This window comes from Labeo rohita, chromosome 12 (assembly GCF_022985175.1).
Source record: "Labeo rohita strain BAU-BD-2019 chromosome 12, IGBB_LRoh.1.0, whole genome shotgun sequence".
NCBI classification, from domain to species: domain Eukaryota; kingdom Metazoa; phylum Chordata; class Actinopteri; order Cypriniformes; family Cyprinidae; genus Labeo; species Labeo rohita.
The window spans coordinates 11345528-11366508 of NC_066880.1; the positions used below are offsets into that span (position 1 = coordinate 11345528).

At 35.6% G+C, this 20981-nt stretch overlaps 2 protein-coding genes across 4 annotated transcripts; one reads left to right on the forward strand and one right to left on the reverse strand.

Moving 5' to 3' along the window:
- Positions 1 to 3948: 3948 nt before the first annotated feature.
- On the reverse strand, positions 3949 to 8634 carry si:ch211-225b10.3 (endoplasmic reticulum-Golgi intermediate compartment protein 2). 3 transcript variants are annotated; one of them, XM_051123681.1, is made up of 15 exons: positions 8530 to 8590; positions 8109 to 8160; positions 7666 to 7794; positions 7468 to 7576; positions 7323 to 7369; positions 7164 to 7231; positions 7033 to 7073; positions 6834 to 6935; positions 6613 to 6708; positions 6478 to 6533; positions 6126 to 6227; positions 5845 to 5942; positions 5602 to 5764; positions 5388 to 5467; positions 3949 to 5254 (listed from the first exon to the last, which is right to left on the reverse strand). In XM_051123681.1, exons 3-15 carry the CDS (start codon positions 7769 to 7771, stop codon positions 5243 to 5245), a joined length of 1080 nt encoding a protein of 359 aa, XP_050979638.1. In that variant the 5' UTR covers positions 7772 to 7794; positions 8109 to 8160; positions 8530 to 8590; the 3' UTR covers positions 3949 to 5242. The 3 variants fall into 3 exon arrangements, with proteins under 3 accessions (XP_050979638.1, XP_050979637.1, XP_050979639.1); XM_051123680.1 differs by lacking the exon at positions 8109 to 8160 and having other exon boundaries at positions 8530 to 8634; XM_051123682.1 differs by lacking the exons at positions 6126 to 6227; positions 8109 to 8160 and having other exon boundaries at positions 8530 to 8634.
- A 1444-nt stretch (positions 8635 to 10078) lies between these two features.
- tdrd1 (tudor domain containing 1) lies at positions 10079 to 20884 on the forward strand. Its single transcript, XM_051123605.1, has 26 exons — positions 10079 to 10174; positions 10754 to 10919; positions 11006 to 11061; positions 11473 to 11557; positions 12193 to 12307; positions 12413 to 12476; positions 12584 to 12667; positions 12748 to 12927; positions 13093 to 13236; positions 13357 to 13525; positions 13607 to 13693; positions 13784 to 13960; positions 14298 to 14405; positions 14508 to 14678; positions 14776 to 15027; positions 15154 to 15288; positions 15376 to 15483; positions 15575 to 15745; positions 16775 to 17116; positions 17218 to 17334; positions 17457 to 17573; positions 19147 to 19314; positions 19445 to 19822; positions 20052 to 20126; positions 20315 to 20352; positions 20438 to 20884. The coding sequence occupies exons 2-26, from the start codon at positions 10769 to 10771 to the stop codon at positions 20495 to 20497; spliced, it is 3552 nt and encodes a 1183-aa protein (XP_050979562.1). The 5' UTR covers positions 10079 to 10174; positions 10754 to 10768; the 3' UTR covers positions 20498 to 20884.
- The last annotated feature ends 97 nt before the right edge of the window (positions 20885 to 20981 follow it).

Genomic DNA, 20981 nt, shown 5'->3' on the forward strand with positions numbered 1-20981 from the left:
TACCACTCTTTTCACATACTGTTTCTGTACTGTTTCTAATGTAAATGCTCCAGTCTGTCCTGATCAATGAGAACTAGGGATGAGCGAGTACAGCATTATCTGTATCTGTATCTGTATCTGTTAACCATATGAATTATCTGTATCTGTATCTGTACTGAGTGGGCGGGGCCTAACCCGAAAGTGGGTGGGATTTAACCTGGAAGTGGGTCATGTTGTCTTGAAATGGGCGGGGCTTTAACCGGTATGTTATTTTAAGCATACAATTGATATGGGTTGATCAGAAATTGTTATATTTATTGCTGATTAGAAAACTATTTACATGACAGCATCAGCATTGAGCTTCAGATCAGTGGTTTTGATCATGATAACAAACGAACTATATACAGAACAAGTTTTGCAACAATGAATACAACACATGCGGTTGCAATTATAAAGTAAAATGTAATGAACAAGAGTTTTCATTTCAACATAACTTTCTTTTTTTAACCTTGAGCAGTGTGATTTTTTATTTATGTGTTTATTTATGAAATACAGAAAGAAAGTGTCAGACACTCAGTGCGTGAAGTACAAAAAAAAATGGTCAGAGCCAGCTGACGGTTTAAAAAAGAAAAAAAAAATTCTCCGACAGAGACGCGAGTCGCGTTTACCAAGCACCACGTCTGAACAAACCCCACGTTTACCAAAACTCTACTGGTTAAAAAGTAAGTACTACAAACAAACCAAAGTAAAAAACAAACCTGAAGCTGAAGAAACCCTAAACGTTAACGGAAAAAACCCGCAAACCTGAGTGACTGAGGGAGAGAACAGAGAGAGAGCGCGCTGTTCTCTTCTCTTCTCAGTGTTCTGTTCAAATGGATCTCAACATTATATGTCAGCACAGCAGCTTCCCTTACGAAAAAGAAGTTTATTGAAGTGTGCTATTAGTATACTTTTTTAAAATAAAAAAAAGGATAGTATACTTTCAGTCTACTTTTTATGTACTTCTCAGAAATGTGCTTTATATACTTATCAGAAATATACTTAAAATTACATTTAAGTATACTTGATTTATACTTAGAAAAAGTATTTGAGCTATACTTGTGCTCTGAGAATCTGTTTTCATTGTTATATATGAGAGATGCTATTACACATCTTCTGTACAAAATTTCCAAAACACAAGCGAAGAAACGAAAACAGATGCTTCCACACTGTAAAAAATGCAAATACATATTTTCCATTTTACAAAACATTTTGTCTCAAATACTAAAAAATGCTATTTTTAAACATAAAATTACACTAATGTTGTCCCAACTAGTCAAACACAGTTGTCTGAGCAAATAATTTCATATTGTTGAATTTTTAAGGCTTTGTAAGTTCCCAGCATGCATTGCAGCATGAATAAATTATCCAGTTACTGTTATAGGATTATGGTTTTGCTATTTGCTGACTTCATTTAAACATTTTTTGTTGTTGTTTTGTCATTGTTGTTAGTTATTTGTTGTACTGTGACGTACAGATCTAATCTTTTTAATATTTGGCTGATTGCCACCGTTCTTGAGGTTTGTGTATCTAGTTTTGAGGCCTAGATACTTTCAACCAGTTATGTTAATTCTCTGGGTATCTTAATCTTGTAAAATGCTTTACAAACAAAGACAACGTTGTCTACATATCAGACAAAATTATCCATGAAGTTTATTATGTTCAGATATTCATATAACAAAATATATACAAATTAATACCTAAATAGAGACATAGTAGTATACTTAAAGTACGATATGAAGTTCACTTAAAGAAAACTGACGAGTATACTTATAGTATAAAACTACTAATCTTGGAGACTTTACTTCAAAGTGTACTAAAAATGCATAAAAAAGTATTTAATTAGTAAACTATCAGTATACCTATTAGTTAACTTTTAGTATACTTGCAGTACAAACTGAAAACATAGATGTAAATAATTGTGTACTCAAAGTTTACTACTGTTATACTTAAAGTATACTTAAAAGTATACTTTTATATACTAGAAAGTGGGCCAATTTAGTCCCAAGGAGTATTAAAGTAGTAAACTGAAAAGTATACTACTAGTATGCTGATATTTGTATACTTACTACATAAAGTATACTTAAAAATATACTTGAACTTTACTTAAGTATACTTAATAAAATAAACTTGAAGTATACTTCTTTTTGGTAAGGGTTGAGTTGATATTTGAAAATCAACACATTGTTCCTGAAGCATTGAATCCTGATCAAGCTCTGTTACAAGCTCTTCACAGCTCTACAATTTGGTGAGTTACAGTTATTTGTTGAGTTTGTGAAGTTTTTCTTGATTCATTAGCATGGAGCAGCGTCGCACAAGAAGAACCAGAGCTCTTCCTTCACACCTGAGAAGCTTTGTAGTGGAGGGTGTCTCTTCCATTCGACAGCCATGTGAGCTTTCACAGCTGGCAGCTGTTGTCAGGTTGGACCACTCTTACAGCTGCATGCCTGTGAAAGCCCAAAGACCCAGCGGTCTGGAAGAGCGCTACATGAAGAATGCTGCTGTCCTTCCCGACATCCATCCAGCAGCATCAGACTCTACAGAAACACCTCTGTGTCAGCAGGAAGAGTCTGTTTCCATTCACGGCCACAGCGTCCAGGGCTACCAGGACATTTACCACTCTGTGGCTGAGCCCTTGATGAAGATACGCAGTGGTCGACGCCGTCCCTACAGCCTTGAGCTGGGACTGACCATTAAGCAGTGTCTGTGGGAGAAGCTCAGCTGCCCCTCACTGGTGGAGACGGAGCAGCCTGATGGACGCATCCTGATCAGTGAAAGCTTCTCCACCAACAACAGAAGCTTCGCTCCTCGAATTGATGTGGACATCAGCGAAGAGCCCCTGCCTGAGGAGCCCAGAAGAAAGAAGGCCAGACACTGAGTCATCACAGTGTCACCTGGAGCTTGAAGTATGTAAATACTGTATATATTGTATATAGTTATATAGTAAGTTTATAGTTTATGGAGTAAGTTTTATTTCCAATTTTATAGTTTTCAGCACACATTCTCATTGGTTTTCAGTGCTTTGCTACCTGGTTGTCAGGACGTTCTGAGTGGTTTCCTGTGCGTTCACATGGCTTTGCAAAGGTTTTTTGTGCGGCTGTTAGGTTTTTTTGTGGTTGCTGGCCTCCTCCAAGTGTTTTTCGTGCATTGCTATATGGTTGTTAGTTACGTGTTATGAATAGTTGTTAGTTATGAGTGGTCGGTTGATTAACGGTTCGGTTAGGGTAGGTTAGGGTCCCTCACATGGTTTGCAGCTTGACGTGCTGTGAGGGCTTATGTGCATCAGTGATGCTGAGAGCTACACCACTGGTACTTCATAACTACTGGTAGGGTCTCCCATAGTGGACAGGTCTCAGCTGAGATGCCAGACGAAGACAAACCACCTGATTCTGGACAGCAGCAGATTGTTCCTGGCAGAAGGTCAGCTTTGTGTATACAGGTAAGTTGAACAGACAAACTATATATATATATATATATATATATATATATATATATATAAAATAAAATAGACTATATATATAATAGTAGAATGTTGATTATTATGAAATCAGAAAACCTTTCAATTTATAATCAGTTAATTTAAATATTTAAATATTAATATAAATATTAAGTTGGATAGACATACACCATATAATATTTATCAATTTAAGTTCATGATTAATTCATTTTGCAGTGAAATTAAGGATTATGAAATTGGTAAAAGTTTGGTTTCAATTTATAATTAGTCAATTAAAATATTTAACCACAATTAATGATTAACGATTAATGATTAATGATTTTTCAGCGTTAATTGACATTAATCAATTTTAAAAGAGCTGAAATGCTCATTTTCAAGGAAAGAACACAAAATAACTAAATATGTAACATTATTTTATTAACAATTTGCAATGCCAAAAGTAAAATAAAAAAATAAATGTACTGGAAAAAAAAACTAAAATAAAATTAAACAGAACTAAAACAGCGATAAAAACTAAACATCAGGAACTCTGTATAAAGACTGTGAATAAAATTACATATATAATTATATATATACATTATATCATATTTAATATAATCTAAGCACATGCCAATGCCAATAAAGCCACTTATATACACACTACATTATTTTAATTATATAATTTGTATATTAAATATAGCCTACTAAATGTGACAGTTTTTAAATAGAATTTTTTTAAAAAGCTGTAATATTTGTTTAATAGTCTGTAAGTTTTGACCAGCCCGTAATGACATCAATCCTATACAAAAAAAGAAATGAGCTTATGTAATATTAGCCTTCTATTAATAATAAATTAGTTTGCTGAATTATTCACTTAAAAAATAAATAAATAAATAGTGTTGTGAATTCTTAATTTTGAGACTTTTAATTTTAGACTTATCGATTTACGTAGAACGCGTTGCTACGGCGTATTCACAACGAGAATGTATTGCGCATTTTTACCAGATTTTTACCATCACATTTGTTTGTATTCTCGTCATAGTTTTTGCAGAGGTAAGTCGTACTATTAAATATTTACAGTATGCTGTCATTACCGTTTGTATATATTTGGAAAAGATTTGAAAGCATTATTATGGTTGATGTTATCACCGGTGCTGCATTTGACTTCACCTGATGATTGAGTCGTGAAGATATCTACAGCCTTCATGAAAATCCATAATTGGGAAATTAAATAAATCAACCACATTGGTTTAAATATTTCTACTCCTTATCTAAAATGATTGTCAGTGCATTAATGATATCTTCAGTTGTATTTGCCCCCCTCATCATATTTTCGTTATCACTATTTTTTAATTAAAAACGTTTACTTATTTATAATAAATATTTTTTTCTCTCGACGTTTTTTAGCAGTGAAAAAAAAGCCTTCAACGAATTATTTCGCCCGTTACCGATTTTTTCTGACTGCAGGTGTCGAAAGCCTTTACTGGATAAACGCATGCGCAGTTCCGGAAGTAGTTTTCCAATCGAGAATTAAAAAAATACGGTAATAAACACCCAGTTATAAATAATGAAACAAAGCAAACAGCTGCGATGTGAATCAAAACATTATACATTTTGATTTGAGACAAATAGAAAACATTTATATACATACAAAAATGAAGCATTGCGAATGGCATAATATGTAATTGCGGTTGTAAACAAAATTTGTGTTGGCTTAAAGGCTCATTTGTCCCATTAGATAAATGTCTCTGCTAAATAAATACATGTAAATGTTCCAGGCCGTCCTAATCAAGAAGAATCCTGAAAAACAAAACAAAAAAAAAACAATTAGTCACAGTCAAGAGTTATACTTATTTTATATGTATCTAAGAGTTAAATCTTATTTTTTCAAAAGTAATTGATGCATCATGTCTTAGTACTGAGTCTGACTCACCTCCTTGGATTGATCTGCACCAAGTCTAATGCGACAGCAGATAATGTCAACTAAATACCCAATCAATTTGTGGAGAAGACCTGTGTCAAGTACATACCAGAATGAATCGATGTTTAGCTATCATTTGCCATACTTCACCTGCTGTTATCCATGTTCATAAAAGTCACTGTATAACCTTGTCACGTATTTACTTTGTACAACATGTGAAAGTTACCTGAAGTTGAAAAGATTCCTCCAATGATGCCACACAGTCTCACAAGAAACGTAAAGATAGGCATACGCTCCTCTCTCACCCTCACCATTAGTGGACTCAGTTTATATTTAATAAAGATCCCAGTTACACCATGACTGCCTTTCTCCTTGTTTACAACCCGCTCCTATATGACAGGCAGCATGACCATTAGAAACACGCAAATGTACAAATGCATGCAAAGAGCACAAATACTCTAGAACCTACCTGTTCTGTAACAGAAAACTGGTGCATGTTCACTGAAACACCTGATGTGTGCAGCTTGGTGGGCACAACTGTGATAAAATACTGAAACAGCATATGTTCTGAAAAAAAAAAAAAAAAACAGTTTAAGAACACAGGCCTACAATCAAATAAGTAAAATGCATGTAGAAACACTTATTCTACATTTATTTGACATTTGCATAATTTGAAAGCAATCTAATATAGTCTACATACTGTGCTGTGGGTTATGCTGGACAAACATTAAAATATATAACAAAACCTACGCTCTAATGTAATTTTTTCTGTGCCATCAAGAGGATTGATGTGTCCAGGAACATCGTTTCCAAAAGATAAATAATCTATTCGATGTGAGAAGTTAAAAGGAGCTGCAGAATAAGAGAGATAACTCAATGTGAGGATTTGTAATAGAAAACAATAGAAAAGAACAGATGTGAATTGCAAAGTGAGAGTCCTCCATCTAATGGATATCTAAAGAATTACATGTCAAATTAGTGTAGGCTAATGAAATATGTCTTTAAAAGTAAATGGTTTGTTAAATAAATCTCTAAACGATTCCAGTGATATTTTGATGAGTCTAAAAATAATTACCTTACCTAATAACTAAGTAAAACTTACCTTCATTTTTGATTAATGGAACAAAATGGGCATGACCTCTGATGTTTTCAATTGGCCTGTGAGCACAGAATCAGCATGTAAAGAGCTAGAATTCAGCTGCACTTCTGTAGCTAAAAAAAGAAAAGTGTTACTTACTTGCCTAATGTGATATGGAAATTCCCCGCCACTTTACTGACATAGATTTGTCCATGTATCCTACATGCGCTTTGGGAATCGGATGCATAATCATTTCTGTGCACAGAAAAAGCAGAAACAGTTTAATTAATTGAATTAATTGTTTGGAAGGGAAAAGCATAGCTCTTTCTGTCTCTCTATTGGATGGAACATCATTATAATAATAATTTAAATAGATGTACTGTGGAACTGGGTCAGAAAAGTGGCCTTTCAGCGCTGATTTAAAGAGTACATCTTGAAGTGAACGCTCTTCATTCAGTCTGTCTTGAATCTGATGTAAAACCCTTAAAAACAAGAATCATAGATGAAGATTATAACAGCATACGTTAGTATCCAATAATAGTGTATTAAAATGATAACTGACAAAGTTGTCATACATACTGATACCACATTTTTTTCTGTGGAGAGGGCTCAAAGCTAACCTGAAAGAAAAATAGTTAAACAATCGCTGCTGGTTATGATAAGTTGTCTAGTGACATCTGCAATTCAGTAGATGGTTTTAAGTTACTTACAGGATCATATTTAAGTTCCTTTGATGCAATGACAGAGCCAGAAAGATCCAACACATCTGCACCCACCCCTAGACAAGAATAAGGGTTGATTTTGAATTAATAATACAGTTTGAAATTAAACATGTTGAAGATATTGCAATGCATTACAGATGTACTTACTTGTGCATTTCATTGCAACTGTAATGTCAATTTTTATCTTCAGTTGACTGACAATGACCAAAACAACAACATTTTTTCGATCTTTTTAAAATGTATTTAACAAAATCTTAATAATATGCAACTGCAACACTGCAGAAATACATACCTGGTAAAATCAGTGTCTACTTCGTATTCATATTTCATCCATGAGTCTTGGTATACAAAAAACTCTGAGATGGTCAGAAGTGCCATGAGGATGAATACAATCAGTGTCACTGGAGAAGAGAACCAAGAAGTCTTAATCAATAAAATGCACTGTAGCTAATATCTGTATTATATTTAGATGGCAACTGTGAAAATTTACCTGTGCCTCCAAAAGCTGATGTTTTAACATAGCTCTCTGGAACTTTAGGAAAGGCATCTAGTTCTTTCACTAAGTTGAGAGTATTTCTTCTGCTCAGCCTCCTCATTGTTCAGTGGATTTATCTCTGTTCTGTACATGCAGAACATGAATTTATTTCGGAATAAAATCACATGTAATTGTCCAGTCATCGGTGCCACTTTAATGCAAGACACCACAGGTAAACCAGGTAAAAAATGTAACTAACAGGTACTTACCAGCTCACTAATGAGAGTACATTAAGTATTTTGCACAACAAGTTTCTTAATGGAAACAAGGCACTATCTAATTAAACATTCACTACATTTCATAAGTTTTAGAACAGAAATCTAAACACTGGATCAAGCCAAGTTCATTGTTTTATTTACAAGAATAAAATATTATATGTTAGACCCCTCTGCAAATACCTTCAGAATATGGATAGGAATGCAACTGGAAAGTCTGGTGTGGTTTATGCCCCTGTCCATGATTAAAAGAAACTAATTTGTAATGTAAATCTATAGACACACTCTATAAAATAAACTTTCTTTCCACTGTTTTTTTTTCTGCAGTGTCTTGGCTTAATTAGCTAAGAACAACTAATGAGGAAATATGTGTGTTTATTCCAATGGTATACCTAAGGAGATTGGTAAATGTTGTAAACTTTAGTTATATAAATGCAAACACTTATAGTGCTTGTCTTTCTAGCTGCTATACACAAGCTAAATGCTAAATAAGATCATTCTTCCTGTTTGCCCAACTCAGATAATTGTGCTATTAAAGCTTTAAAAAGCAAACTGGCATTAAGGCACAACCAGACTAATGCTAATGTGAATGAAATCATCTTACCTCTTTCTAAACACCTTTAAAACGAAGATTTGAACACTTCCCAATGGGAGCATCTATTTACTGCCATTCAAAAACGCTGTTTTGCAACTACTGCCACGTTGTGAAAGAAGTGGTTTTTCCGGTTAAACAAAAGCCAGCACAAGTTTCTTTAAAACAAAAGTTGACTGACAGAACTGAAACACTGTAGCTGAAGAATATGCAGATGCTTTGCTCAGAGCTCTTTGGATACTCAGTGGCAATATCAGCTTGCAGTAAGGCTTCAGTCAAAATAAACACATCAAGAAATGTACATATGTTTACCTATAGAGTGCTTACACTTATGTCACAGTTTGGTCAGTTACCCGGATTTAATTTATGCTGTCTAAACCACTGAAACAATGTGTGGAAAGTGCTAAATCATACAGAGAGCAGTAAGCAGGAAAAGGCCCAGTATTTTGACAAACTAAAGTTAATAAGCGCATACGTACGAGCAGTATTAATTAAGATATTAGACTAATATTTCACCTACCTGACTGGAAATTATAAGAACAAACACAACTGTTGTCAAGATTCTTGCCCTGGAAATCCAGGTTCAGTTTGGGCAACCACAAATGCTCAGACAGTTTTTTTGGACACCTCTTGTTGATTTGTTATAACTTTTGGCAGTCTATAGCAGTTCAAATGTTTTTCCCAGTCCAGCCAATTAGTACAGCCCAAAACATGACAATAACTGATAATTTTCAGCAGCAATAATCAGCAAATTATGTGATTTTCGTTCAGTTCAGAGGCAATGTTTACTTTAATTTCCACCAATATGGCTGATTAATGATGCGTCGTGAAATAAGGACATTTAAATAATTTTTAAAAACATGTCTTAGAAAACATTACTGGTGTACATCTTGATACAAAGCAAAGGCACTGATAGGATTTTAAGATCAGTAAGTGCAAGTTTATTTCAAATGAAAAACAGCTCAGATTTACACTTTAGTCTGGGACTAGGTTTAAGGTCTGTGAAGTTTAGAGGAAGTTGTTCACAAATTTTGACAGGATTAAGCAGCTGAAAGTGAAATTAGTCGTACAAACTACTCTTATGTAACTCAATAGCACTTAATATTAAGAGAACAAAAATATTATGACAATCATTGAAAACACAAAATTATTTTAGATAATTATTGCATTTACAAATGTAGGTGGTCAGAGAAAAAACCTCAGGCCTTCAATCTTTATGTATTTTTATATTTTTAGAGATTTTTACAAAATAATTACACATTGCTTTTTTTATCCTGAACATTCACTTTAAATGTAATTTTAATACACCATATGGATGTTTTATTTTAATCTCTTACCTTAATCTATAACTTTGTTCTCGTTTCTATCTTACATTTACAAATATGTGCAGGTTTTACGCATTTATAAATAAAAATATAAATAATAATAATAATAATAAACGTTTCTTCGAGGAACCGACCAAATATATTTCACATCATTGACTTTTTACCTTACTAGTAGCCTAAAAATTTGAAAAGCAGGAAAAAAAGGTCACGTGAAGACCTCAGGTGAGAGAGAGGTCGTTCAATTGCGCATGCGCATTGAATGCCTTTTACCGCGTGGTGACCTTCTCCTGTCAAAGTGAGGAGCGTCTTTCATCTCTGCGATAATATATTCGGTAAAGTTGTTACATACTTGCATTTATACGTATTAAGTCTTACCCAACAAATGTAACAAAGTGAAGGGAATATATAAAGTAATTTATATGCGAATAATAAACGTGCTCCGTCGATTAAGCCACGTGTAATCAATATTGGGTTTTTCCTCAGAATCAGTGCGGTCATGGTTATATTCAATAAACTGGATTTTCCAGTTAGTTCAGGAACTATAACTTAAATTTTATGTAAGAAAGTGTTGTGAGAAGCTTATGCGTGCTGTAGTCACACATTTATACAAAACGAAAATTATTATAAGGACATGCGTGACCCTCCACGTTCGTCAAACCTTATGTTTCACTGCTCTTGTTTGAGATATAACGTTACCTACCCAATTTCTAATCAAACACACCTGAACCTGCTAATGAAGGTCTCTGGGTTTACTTGAAAATGACAGAGCAGGGTAATGTAGCAGAGTTTGAGCTAAACTCTGCAGGAAGTTGGATCTCCAGGAACAGAATTGACTAGCCTTGCATTATCCCAAATAACGCTACACACACAATGACCAGTAATAGTGATTAACAGTGTATTTTATTTCACAGAAAGACTGACGAAGAATGAATCGAGCCTTCACTCAGACCCTGATGAGGCCCAATCTCCCTTTGAGGAGACCTGCGACTGGACCGGGTTCACTCGCTCCTAGAGGCCCAGCACCAACATTTCATGAGCTCGCTCAGGAAAATCTACTAGCAAGTGACATCCTAGATGGTATGGGTAAAATGTTTTGAGAATTACATATGCATGTCATTAAAAAAAATACAATCCAGATAATTTCCTTTTTTATGCTTCTTTAGGTCCTATGGGTGATGGCGTTAGAAAGGAGAATGTGATTTCTGCGAAAAGTCAGAATGTATGTATTTAAAAATGTCTGTATATAAAATATAAGATGCAGCTTTCAAAGTACCTAAATTAAAACTAATGTCTTAATGCTTTGACATTGCTATGTGGATATATGTGTAATATTTTCCTCTTGAGGCTTTAACGGAATAGGTCACCCAAAAATAAATCACTTCTATTAAGTAGTTCTAAACCTGTATGAGTTTCTCAATGGGGACCAGAAACAGTTTGGTTACCCATGTTCTTCAAAGTATCTTCAGCCAAAAAAAAAAAAAAATCATACTGGTTTAAAACAACTTGAGGGTGAGTAAATAATGAAGTCATTTTCGTATTTGGGTGAACTATCCTTTTAACCAGAGAGCTTTCTGTAGTAGTTAAAGTGTTTTATTTATTTATTTATTTATTTTTGATCTTTTCCCCACAGTGTGGAGATTTCTTGACTCCCCCACAGACACCAGGGTCTATGGTGGGCCCTCTGGTAAAGCTGTGCAATTACTGCAGTCACCAGGGTAGGTTACTTTGCTCTATTTGTGTGTTCATCATTTTCTTGTCATTTTTGTCGCGCTGCAAAAATTTTCTTAAACAATATGTTGTATTATTTTCCAGAGCCAATATGTAAACGTTGTTAAATCGATACATTTATTTGAGAAGGAAAATTGCTTAAGATATTTATGAAATGTGATCAAGTTTAGTTCAGATTCTGGTTTTAAAACCAGAAAATGTGGTAATTTTTTTTTACCCCTATTGATTTAACATTTGGATTTTTTTTTTTTTTAAGACCTTATCTTTTTGGATTTGTACGATTTACACATTGCATGCATAAATAAATGTGTACACATGTACATATGGCCGTTTATATCATGCATTCCTTGTTATTTTAAACATACTATCACACATCCCAGAGCCTCATCTATATCTCATTTTAATTAAGTCTGAGAACAACTCTTAGAATTCATGATATTTTGACTTAAATATTTTTCTTTCAAACACAACTTTTTTTTTTTTTTTTTTTTTTTTTTTAATATTTGTAATGGGGAAAAAAATAATCTTTTGCAGTGCACATGTGAAACAGTCCTGCCCACTGATAGTGGTGCAAATATGTCTTAAGTATGTCTATAGTAATGTTTTCTTGTATTCTCTTTAGGAAACTTCAGGTGCACTCGTTGTAAAAAAACATGCTACTGTTCTGTAGCTTGTCAGACTCAGGATTGGAAAGCTCATCGACATGTCTGCAAACCTAGCATTCCAGAAGTTGCCAGGTACTAGCAGGGATCTTTTTTTTTTTTTTTTTTAGCATCTTATGCGTGTTGGTTTGGAAGCACAGTGTAAAAAATGCCTTTTTTTTCCTCCTTTATTTCAAATAGTGAGAAGGCTAAGGAATCCACAGCTATGCAAAGTGGAAATGGACTTGGTGGCCTTCAAGCTAAGGTATTTCATTGGTCTCGGTGTTAACTTATGTTTGCAAGAGTTATTCCATCTAATTCCTTTATAAGCGGACATCACTTTATTAAATTATTATTTTTTTTTAAATAAAGGACATCAGTGTTGATGTACAGCCAAAGAGAATGTACCGACGTGATTTGCGCAAGAATGTTGTTTCTAAAGGATCTGAGATACAGGTACTTTTCTGTTTAGGTCTTTATTGCTTTATGCTCCATGAACTGATATTGTCCCTCACAAAGGATGTCATTTTTTCCAGGGTACAGTGATTGACCTAAGGAACCCTGGGGAATTCTCTATTCACCTGCAGTCAGTTGAGATGATAGAGTCCCTGAAAAACATCACCAAAGAGCTCCAGAAAGCTTATAGCACTTCATTTGCTGCTGAGTACAAGCCTGAAATTGGGGAGCTCTGTGCTGTAAAATTTTCTCTTGATCGGGTGAGGCAGTTATTTTAAGTTACATTTGTCAGAACCACAGCAGTGATTTTTGTGAAATAAGCATTAATGTTCCTGTGTGTAAGTGGACTGCTTAACAGGGCAGTGGAAACATAGACTGTAGTGAGTTTTGTAGTGCTCACTTTGGTCTTTTTCATGCTGTTTTAGAACTGGTATCGAGCTGAGGTTCAGTCAGTCGATGTGGCCCGCAGAGTTGCCAGTGTGTTTTACGTCGACTTTGGAAACGAGGAGAATGTTACGCTTGACAACATAAGGCCTCTCTCTGAGAACATTGATGCTGCACCACCGTTTGTGAGTTTTATCTCAACTGCATAATACATTATTCTTAATTGTATATAGCTCCATCTTGTAAAATGATTTGTGATGCCACTATGTCATGCCAAAGCTGCTTATTTTGTGTGTGTCTGACAGGCTTTGCAGTGTTGTGTTGCTGGCGTAAAGCCTCTGACCGGAAGTTGGACAGGCGAATGCTCCATTGCTGTTAGGCAGTTAATTGCTGGAAAGAGTCTCACTTTCACAGTGTTGGATATCATGAATGATGGAGCTCTGCTTGCTGTTGATGTTCCTCTAAGCACTGTTGGTAGGGCATTCATGCTTCATTGCAGTGGCTGTTTGAAGAGCTTTGGGTGAAACACATGTTCAGTCTAAATTTGTTCCACAGGTAAATACATGAGCACTTTCCTGATAGAGCAGGGCTATGCCGTAAAGGAGGACATTCCTGTCAAACCACAGACTGAACACGACATCAGTGAGTTGGTTTTTATCTTGTCTTGATCGTGAAATGATTCACTCCATTCTTTACGTTTGTTCACCTCCATGTATTTGCATTCTCATTCAGATTCATTGATGACTGCATCCTTTGAGAACTTCAAGCGCTTGTCTGGAGGAAAGAATGAGAACTCTGAAGCCAGGCCTCCAGAGCCGCTGACTCAAGGAGTGGGTGACACATTCACTGCTATTGTCACCCACCTCCAGTCTCCCTCAGAGATCCTCTGTCAGAAGCTCGAAAATGCGAGTGAGTTTTCTGCATCTCAATTTAAAGACTATTTTAGCTCAATGTTGTTATTATTAAATGTGACCCTGGACCACAAAACCAGTCTTAAGTAGCGTGGGTATGTTTTTAGCAATAGGCAAAAAATATGTTATACGGTTAAAAATTAGGCCATTAGGATATTGAAGAAAGTTCATGTTCCTTGAAGTAATTTTGTAAGATTTCTTACTGTAAATATAGCGCATTACTTTTTTGTTTGTTTGTTCTTTAAGCTTTGTTGCTGCAATGTTTTAGCATCATCTGTCGTCGCTGTACTTTCAGTAGGTTCAGTTTATGATGTAATTAATCTTCATGTGTTTAGGTGTAATCCAGCAGCTGCAGATGAGCTTAAGGGAGCACTGCTCAAAAACTCCAGCCAGTGAGAACTTCAGACCTGCGCCAGGAACAGTCTGCTGCTCACTCTTCTCTGGTCAGTGTCTTCAGACTTTTTTTTTTTTTTTTGCATTCCTTTGCCAAAAAAAAAAAGCACCATAAAATTGATGTGTTCTGAAGTGATCTCAATGTATTACAGAGGACAACCAATGGTATAGAGCTAAAGTTCTGGCATATTCCTCTGAAGATCGTGTGTGTGTTGGATACATCGACTTTGGCAACTCTGAGGAGGTTGAGCTAAATCGCCTACGACCAGTCAGCAAAGAGTTGCTGGCTTTGGCAACTCAAGCAATCCCTTGTTCTCTAGCAGGTTCAGTACAATGATTCATTCACTGATTTGCTGTTATGTGAAGTCAGATTTCCAGCAAGGGTTGCTTCTTGATTTATTAACATTTGTATTGCTTTAGGTATAAAGTCTCAAACAGGCACCTGGTCAGAGGAGGCAATTTTGATGGTGAAACGTCTGGTTTGCAACCGGTTTATTCGGGTTGAGATTCTGGGTAAGAAGGATGGTAGGGCTCTGGTGTCAATGATTGATGAGTCCAGTGACCCTCAGACCAATGCCGCTGAGGTGTTGGTTAACATGGGTTATGCTGCCACTGAAAGTGTGGAAACCGAAAAGAATGAACCAACTCAAGCCTCCTTTCCTGACATGCCTCGTAAGTGAATAAACCTTTCTGTCTTTCTTTTTTTTTTTTTTTTTTTTTTGTGCAGATATATATTTTTCAGATATATTCTGATATATAAGGGTAATTGATATATGCATTTTATTAATTTTACTCTAGCCCTCGGTCCACCTGTCGTTGAGAAAATGGAGTGGACTTGTGCTGAACTTCCCTTTGATGGCCAAAAGGTGGAGCTGATAATCAGTAGTCTGAAGAGCCTTGATGAATTCTACTGTTATAACTACAGCAAAGCAGGTATGATTGTCTATCAGGTTTTTACTGTCTCCTTTGTGTGACTCATTACATTTACGTCTTTAATTATTTTATCAATGTGTCTGGCAGAAGCACATGTCCTGACAGAGCTGTCCTATGAGCTCATGAAGCACTGTGAATCGGAGAGAACTTCCTTTACCCCCACTGTGGGAGAACCATGTTGTGCTCTCTTCACCGGTAATACTAACTCATTATTCAGAAGCAAAAACCATGGATATAGTAACACACAATGAATGAAACAAACACTTTTTTTTTTTTCTTTTTGCAGGAGATGCCCGCTGGTACAGGGCCATGGTATTAGAAGTGTGTGGAGAGGGTAAAGCTAGAGTTTATTTTGTGGACTACGGAAACTCATGTGAGGTGGAGGCAGCACATCTAAAGGCCATCACCCAAAGCCTGCTCAAACTGCCTTTCCAAGCAATTCGCTGCTGGCTTGCAGGTTTGCTTTCTCTGTTTGGCTATAAATTATTTGAAATGTGTTTTTATAGGATGTTTTTTACTCATTAATTACATTTAAGTAAATATTAGGGCTGCCCTTTAATAGTTGACTAACCATTAGTCGACAAGAAGAGGCTGGGTTGACCAAAATTTTATTAGTCGCTTAGTTGCAGAAAAAAAATTCCAGTCACGCAGTCCATGACAGACAGATCATTAACGGCTAAACTCTGCAGGGACACTGGCCCTCGAGGATCATTATTTCCCACCCATGACCTAGAAAAATTGTGCTATTCAAGCATCTATGCGAAGTGTGGAAGCTGAATCGTAGCGCACTTGGTGATGGAGGTGCCAGTGAGGTTGTGTACACTTAAAATGCTCGTTTGTGGTCACGCAGATAAAAGTAATGCATCTTTCGAATCTATAAAGGCTCTGTTTGTTTGTGTTCACTCACAATAACAACAAAATATTGCGCTTTTGTAAAATAATGAAAGCAAACGGAATGTGTGAAATGAAAAACTGTGTATACTTGTCTTGCAGGCATGAAAAATATAGGCTCTCTATTGAGAGTGAAATGTCTACTTTTAAATGAACCAATTCAAATAGAAAACAAATACTCTCGGATTATGTAATCCATGTGAAACATGCATACAGGTACATAACTACTGTGGAGTCGCCAACTTAATCTCTTCAGCCGAAAGCACTAGTTTATCAAATTATTAAAATGTTAATGCAGTCTCAATGTTTTTGCCTGAAACATTCATAATTATAATATCTGCTGGTGCATGTGGCAAGCTTTTTGTGCTTGAGTGCTTATAGGCAAAAAAAGGTTCATTGTTATGAATTGTGGTGTGTGTGTGTGTGTGTGTGTGTGTGTGTGTGTGTGTGTGTGTGTGTGTGTTTTTTTTTTTTTTTTTTTTTTTTTTTTTTTATAAATATTCAGTCGAAGGCAGCCCTAGTAAATATGCATTCTGAATATGCGAGTATGTATTCTGTATATAAAATTGTAAATGGATTATACATATGTGTGCAGGTGTGGAGCCAGTGGAGGGTCAGTGGAATAAAGAGTCTGTGCATAAATTTCAGGCTCTTTGTGCTGGTCAGCCATTGAGTGGCAGAGTGCAGTCCATCACTGAGAAGGGTTATGGGGTGGAGCTGGAGAGCGCTGGAAAAAGCATTGCTGCTGTGCTGATCTCGGAGCACCTGGCTAAACCTTATGGACAGGTGAAACAGCCTCCGGTGCAGCCAGCTAAACCAGCCAGTCAGATTGAGGATCTGCCTACTCTTAAACCCATTGATCAGAATCCACCTGTGGAAGAGCCTTTGAAAGTGAACAAGCCAGTTCCCAATAACACAGAAGATTCAACCTCATCAAGTAAGTTAGCATAACTAATGCTAAAACCTTAAGACATTTTAGCAATTGCTATTACTAGTAATGCACAAGTACGTTTTGATTGCATGTTTACTGTCATCTAGGTGACTCTTTTCCTTTGAACTGGAAGACACTGCAGCTGTCTTGCACTGACACTTTCCAACCAAGAGTGGCAGCAGTGATCAGCCCTAGTCTCTTTTACATAATGAACCCTGGACAAGGTTTGCACTCATAGCATAGCATTTAAAGCATAAAGTCTAGCTAAAGCAACTATTATTATGGTTATATTATATCCATAGAATAATAAATGTTTTACATTACACTGATTTTTGCCCCACCCCAGTGAATGTAGAAGGTCTGAAGGCTGTTATGACTGATGTTGCGAAGTACTGCAGCAAACAGCCAATCCCCAATCAGTGCCATCCTTTACCAGGAGCTGCCTGTTGTGCACAGTTCTCAGGTCAGTTTCACCTTCACTTGTGGCTTACTCTTACCAGGTTAAATGGTTAGTTCACCCAAAAATTAAATTTCTTCATTACTCCCCCTCATGTCATTTTAAATCCTTAAGACCTTTGTTTATCTTTAGAAGACAAAGTAAGATTTGATGTAATCCAAGAGCTTTCTGACCCTGAATAGACCGCAATGCAACTGACACGTTCAAGGCCCAGAAAGGTAGTAATTAATGACAATTTTCATTTTTGGATAACTATCCCTTTAAATAGGTGGAATCATCAACTTGTAGTGTTATTAATCTATATATTACCCTGGAACACAAAAACAGTCATAGGTGTCAATTGTTTTTATTATTATATATATTTTTTTTTAAAATTGAGATTTAGGTCAATATTTGGCAGAGATGCAAATATTTGAAAATCTGGAATTTGAGGGTGCCAAAAAAAAAAAAAAAAACAAAATATTGAGGAAATTGCCATTTAAAGTTGTCCAAATGAAGTTTTTGGCAATTCATATTACAGATCAAAATAATTTTAATATATTTTTGGTAGGAAATTTACTAAATGTCTTCATGGAACATGATCTTTACTTATTTCAATAATTTTGACTCATACAACTTATAATTGGCTTTTACTACAAATGTACCCATGCTACTTAATGACTGGTTTAGTGGTCCAGGGTCACATATGGTAAGTATTTTCAAAGAAGCAGCAGTATTCTATAACTTGTGCTTACTTTCAAAACTTTGATTTTGTTGCTAAATAAAAATGTTTTTTCAACAAGGATGAAATAAGTTGATTAAAAATGGGAATAAAGACTTGCGTTGTTACAAGATTTTTTTTTTTTTTTTTTTTTCAAATAAATGCTATTGTTTAAATTTTATTTTTTTTTTTTTTTTAATTGTCAAAGAATACTGAAAATTTGTCAGTTCCTGCAAAAATATTAAGCAGCACAGCTGTTTTCATCACTAATAATGTTTGTTGAGCATTAAATCTGCATATTAGAATGATTTCTGAAGGATAATGTGACGCTGAAGACTGGAATAATGGCTGCTAAAAAATTTAGCTTTGCCATCACAGGAATGAATTACAATTACATTCATAAAATGTATGAAATAGAAAAGTTATGTTAAATACTAATATTTTACAATATAACTGTTTTACTGTGTTTGAGATCAAATGAATGCAACCTCCATGAACAATTTCATGACTTGTTAGAAATATAAAGGAATTACTGTACTTGGTTAAGTACCATGTAAGTATTTGTAATGACTTCCAAAATAACTCTATACAGTAATGGGTTAGGATTCATTGGTTGAATTCCTGTCTAAGCAAGTAAGGTCTAAAACTGACACGCCTGTAGTCTAACTCACAGCTTTTAAACTAGAGCTATAAAAGTGAGTGCACCCATCCACTGTACAACTGACTACTTTAAAATGTTTAATACTTCATGCTACATATTCTATACTTTGTTTTAATGTTGTGCTTTATGAGAGTGTTTATGATGCTATGTGATGTGCCTGTGCTATAAATATCCCCTAGATGTTCTTAAACCAATAAAATTCAACTCTGATCATTCAGGTGACAAAAACTGGTACCGAGCTGTTGTGTTGGAGGTAACAACCAAGCATGCACATGTCATTTATGCCGATTATGGGAACATGGAGACTGTCCCCGTCTCCAGTATTCTTCCCATCACCAAAGAACTTCTCCAGCATCCATTCCAAATCATCAGATGTGCACTGGCAGGTAAGCCTACTCCCTAAACACCTCTAAATGCACAAATCATTGCCAATGTTAAAACTCTTGTAAGTCACAGGACCGATTTAGATTTTATTTCAACTACATTAAGTCATGATTGTGACCCTGTTCTTCACAGGTAAAGAGAGTTTCCCTAAAGTGTGGCCCACTGAAGTTTTGGAGCTCTTTGGGATTCAGTTGAGCGGGGGCGTCCTGGCCTTTCTGCATGGCTTTGACGGGACCTCCAACCTGCTAACCCTTACCCAGCAGTCTGGTCAGGCTGATAGAGACATTAATTCCATTATCCTTGGAGCTCTGCAGAAAGGACCGAGCAAGGCTCCAAACTCAAAGCCTCCTGCCACTGTTGTTGAGGAAAAAAAGGATGTAGAACCGAGGAAGACACAAACCGTCAGTTCAGCCAAGGTCACAGATCAACCTACATCTATAGATGTTACAAAACATGACTTGGAAGATCAAGCCGTGCCTCTAAGTGCCAGCTACAGGCTTGAGGAACTGGGTGAGGAATTAAACACTGAGCAGAATTCATGTTGGCAAGATGTGTATTATTGTAGGGATTTATAGGGCTTGCACAGGAATTTGCCCAGGATCTTTAGCAATGAAATTCTGGTGCACAGGTGCTGTTCCACCTGGTATGCTCAGCTGTAACTCAAAGGTGTTATTTGAAAGAAGCCCTGTCATCATATCCAGAGGAGCAGTTGTCAAACATTTTATGTGTCTGATTTCAGAAAACGCATCCAAGACTGTGACTACAGTGGAATGCAATGAGCCACGCAAAATTGCAAGCACAAAGGATGAAAATGGTGGGTGTTGTTGTCATTGACTGATAACTTGCAAGAGATTGAGCATTGTTAAAAATAAATAAATAAAAGACATTTCCAGTCAATTGCAGTCAGATATTCTAAGTGGCAACCTGATGCATTCTTAAGAGCTTTAACCTAGAAATAGTATTAACGTTATTAATTTATCTGCATGCTTTATTTCCTTCTAGCTCCTCAAACATGCTGCTGTCTTGAGTTAAAACAAAAGGTTGGAAAAGCTACAAACACAAGTTTACAGATACATATTGCTGTCTTCTCTTTTATAGTGTTTAATATTATTTTCCCTCTTTCAGATTGACCATATTGAGAAATTGATTCTCCTCCTCATGAAACAAGTTGGTGGAACCAAATAGTAACTCAAAATCTTTGTCAAGTTCAAAACAAATAACCACTGCTTAGGACACTTCTCCTTTCCTTCAATGATGTCTTTTTTTTTTTTTTTTGGAGTTCATGTATCAGTGGTTTCAAACCATGTTTACAGTTAGCACTTGAGAGTTTTATATTGGAGAGACATGAGTGTTTTATTTTTCTTTTATTGAATTAATGTTATCATTGCTATTGTTTTATTGTATACAGTGTTTATTGCTTTTATTTTCAGTGGGAAAACTAAATATTAACCGTGAATTATGCAACATTTGCCATTCAGTTTTCAAGTTCAAGATGTTCACTTCGTTTACCAAAGGCCAGTTGTTGTTCTAGTGTGCCTTTAATGCAGCTTTGATTAAAAAGGTGCTTAAGTTTGTTTGAAGCCATGTGTTTTTTTTTTTTTTTTTTTTTTTGTTTTTTTTTTTCTTTATAGAATACTAAGTATGCTTGACAGGGTTTAGTTAGGTAACA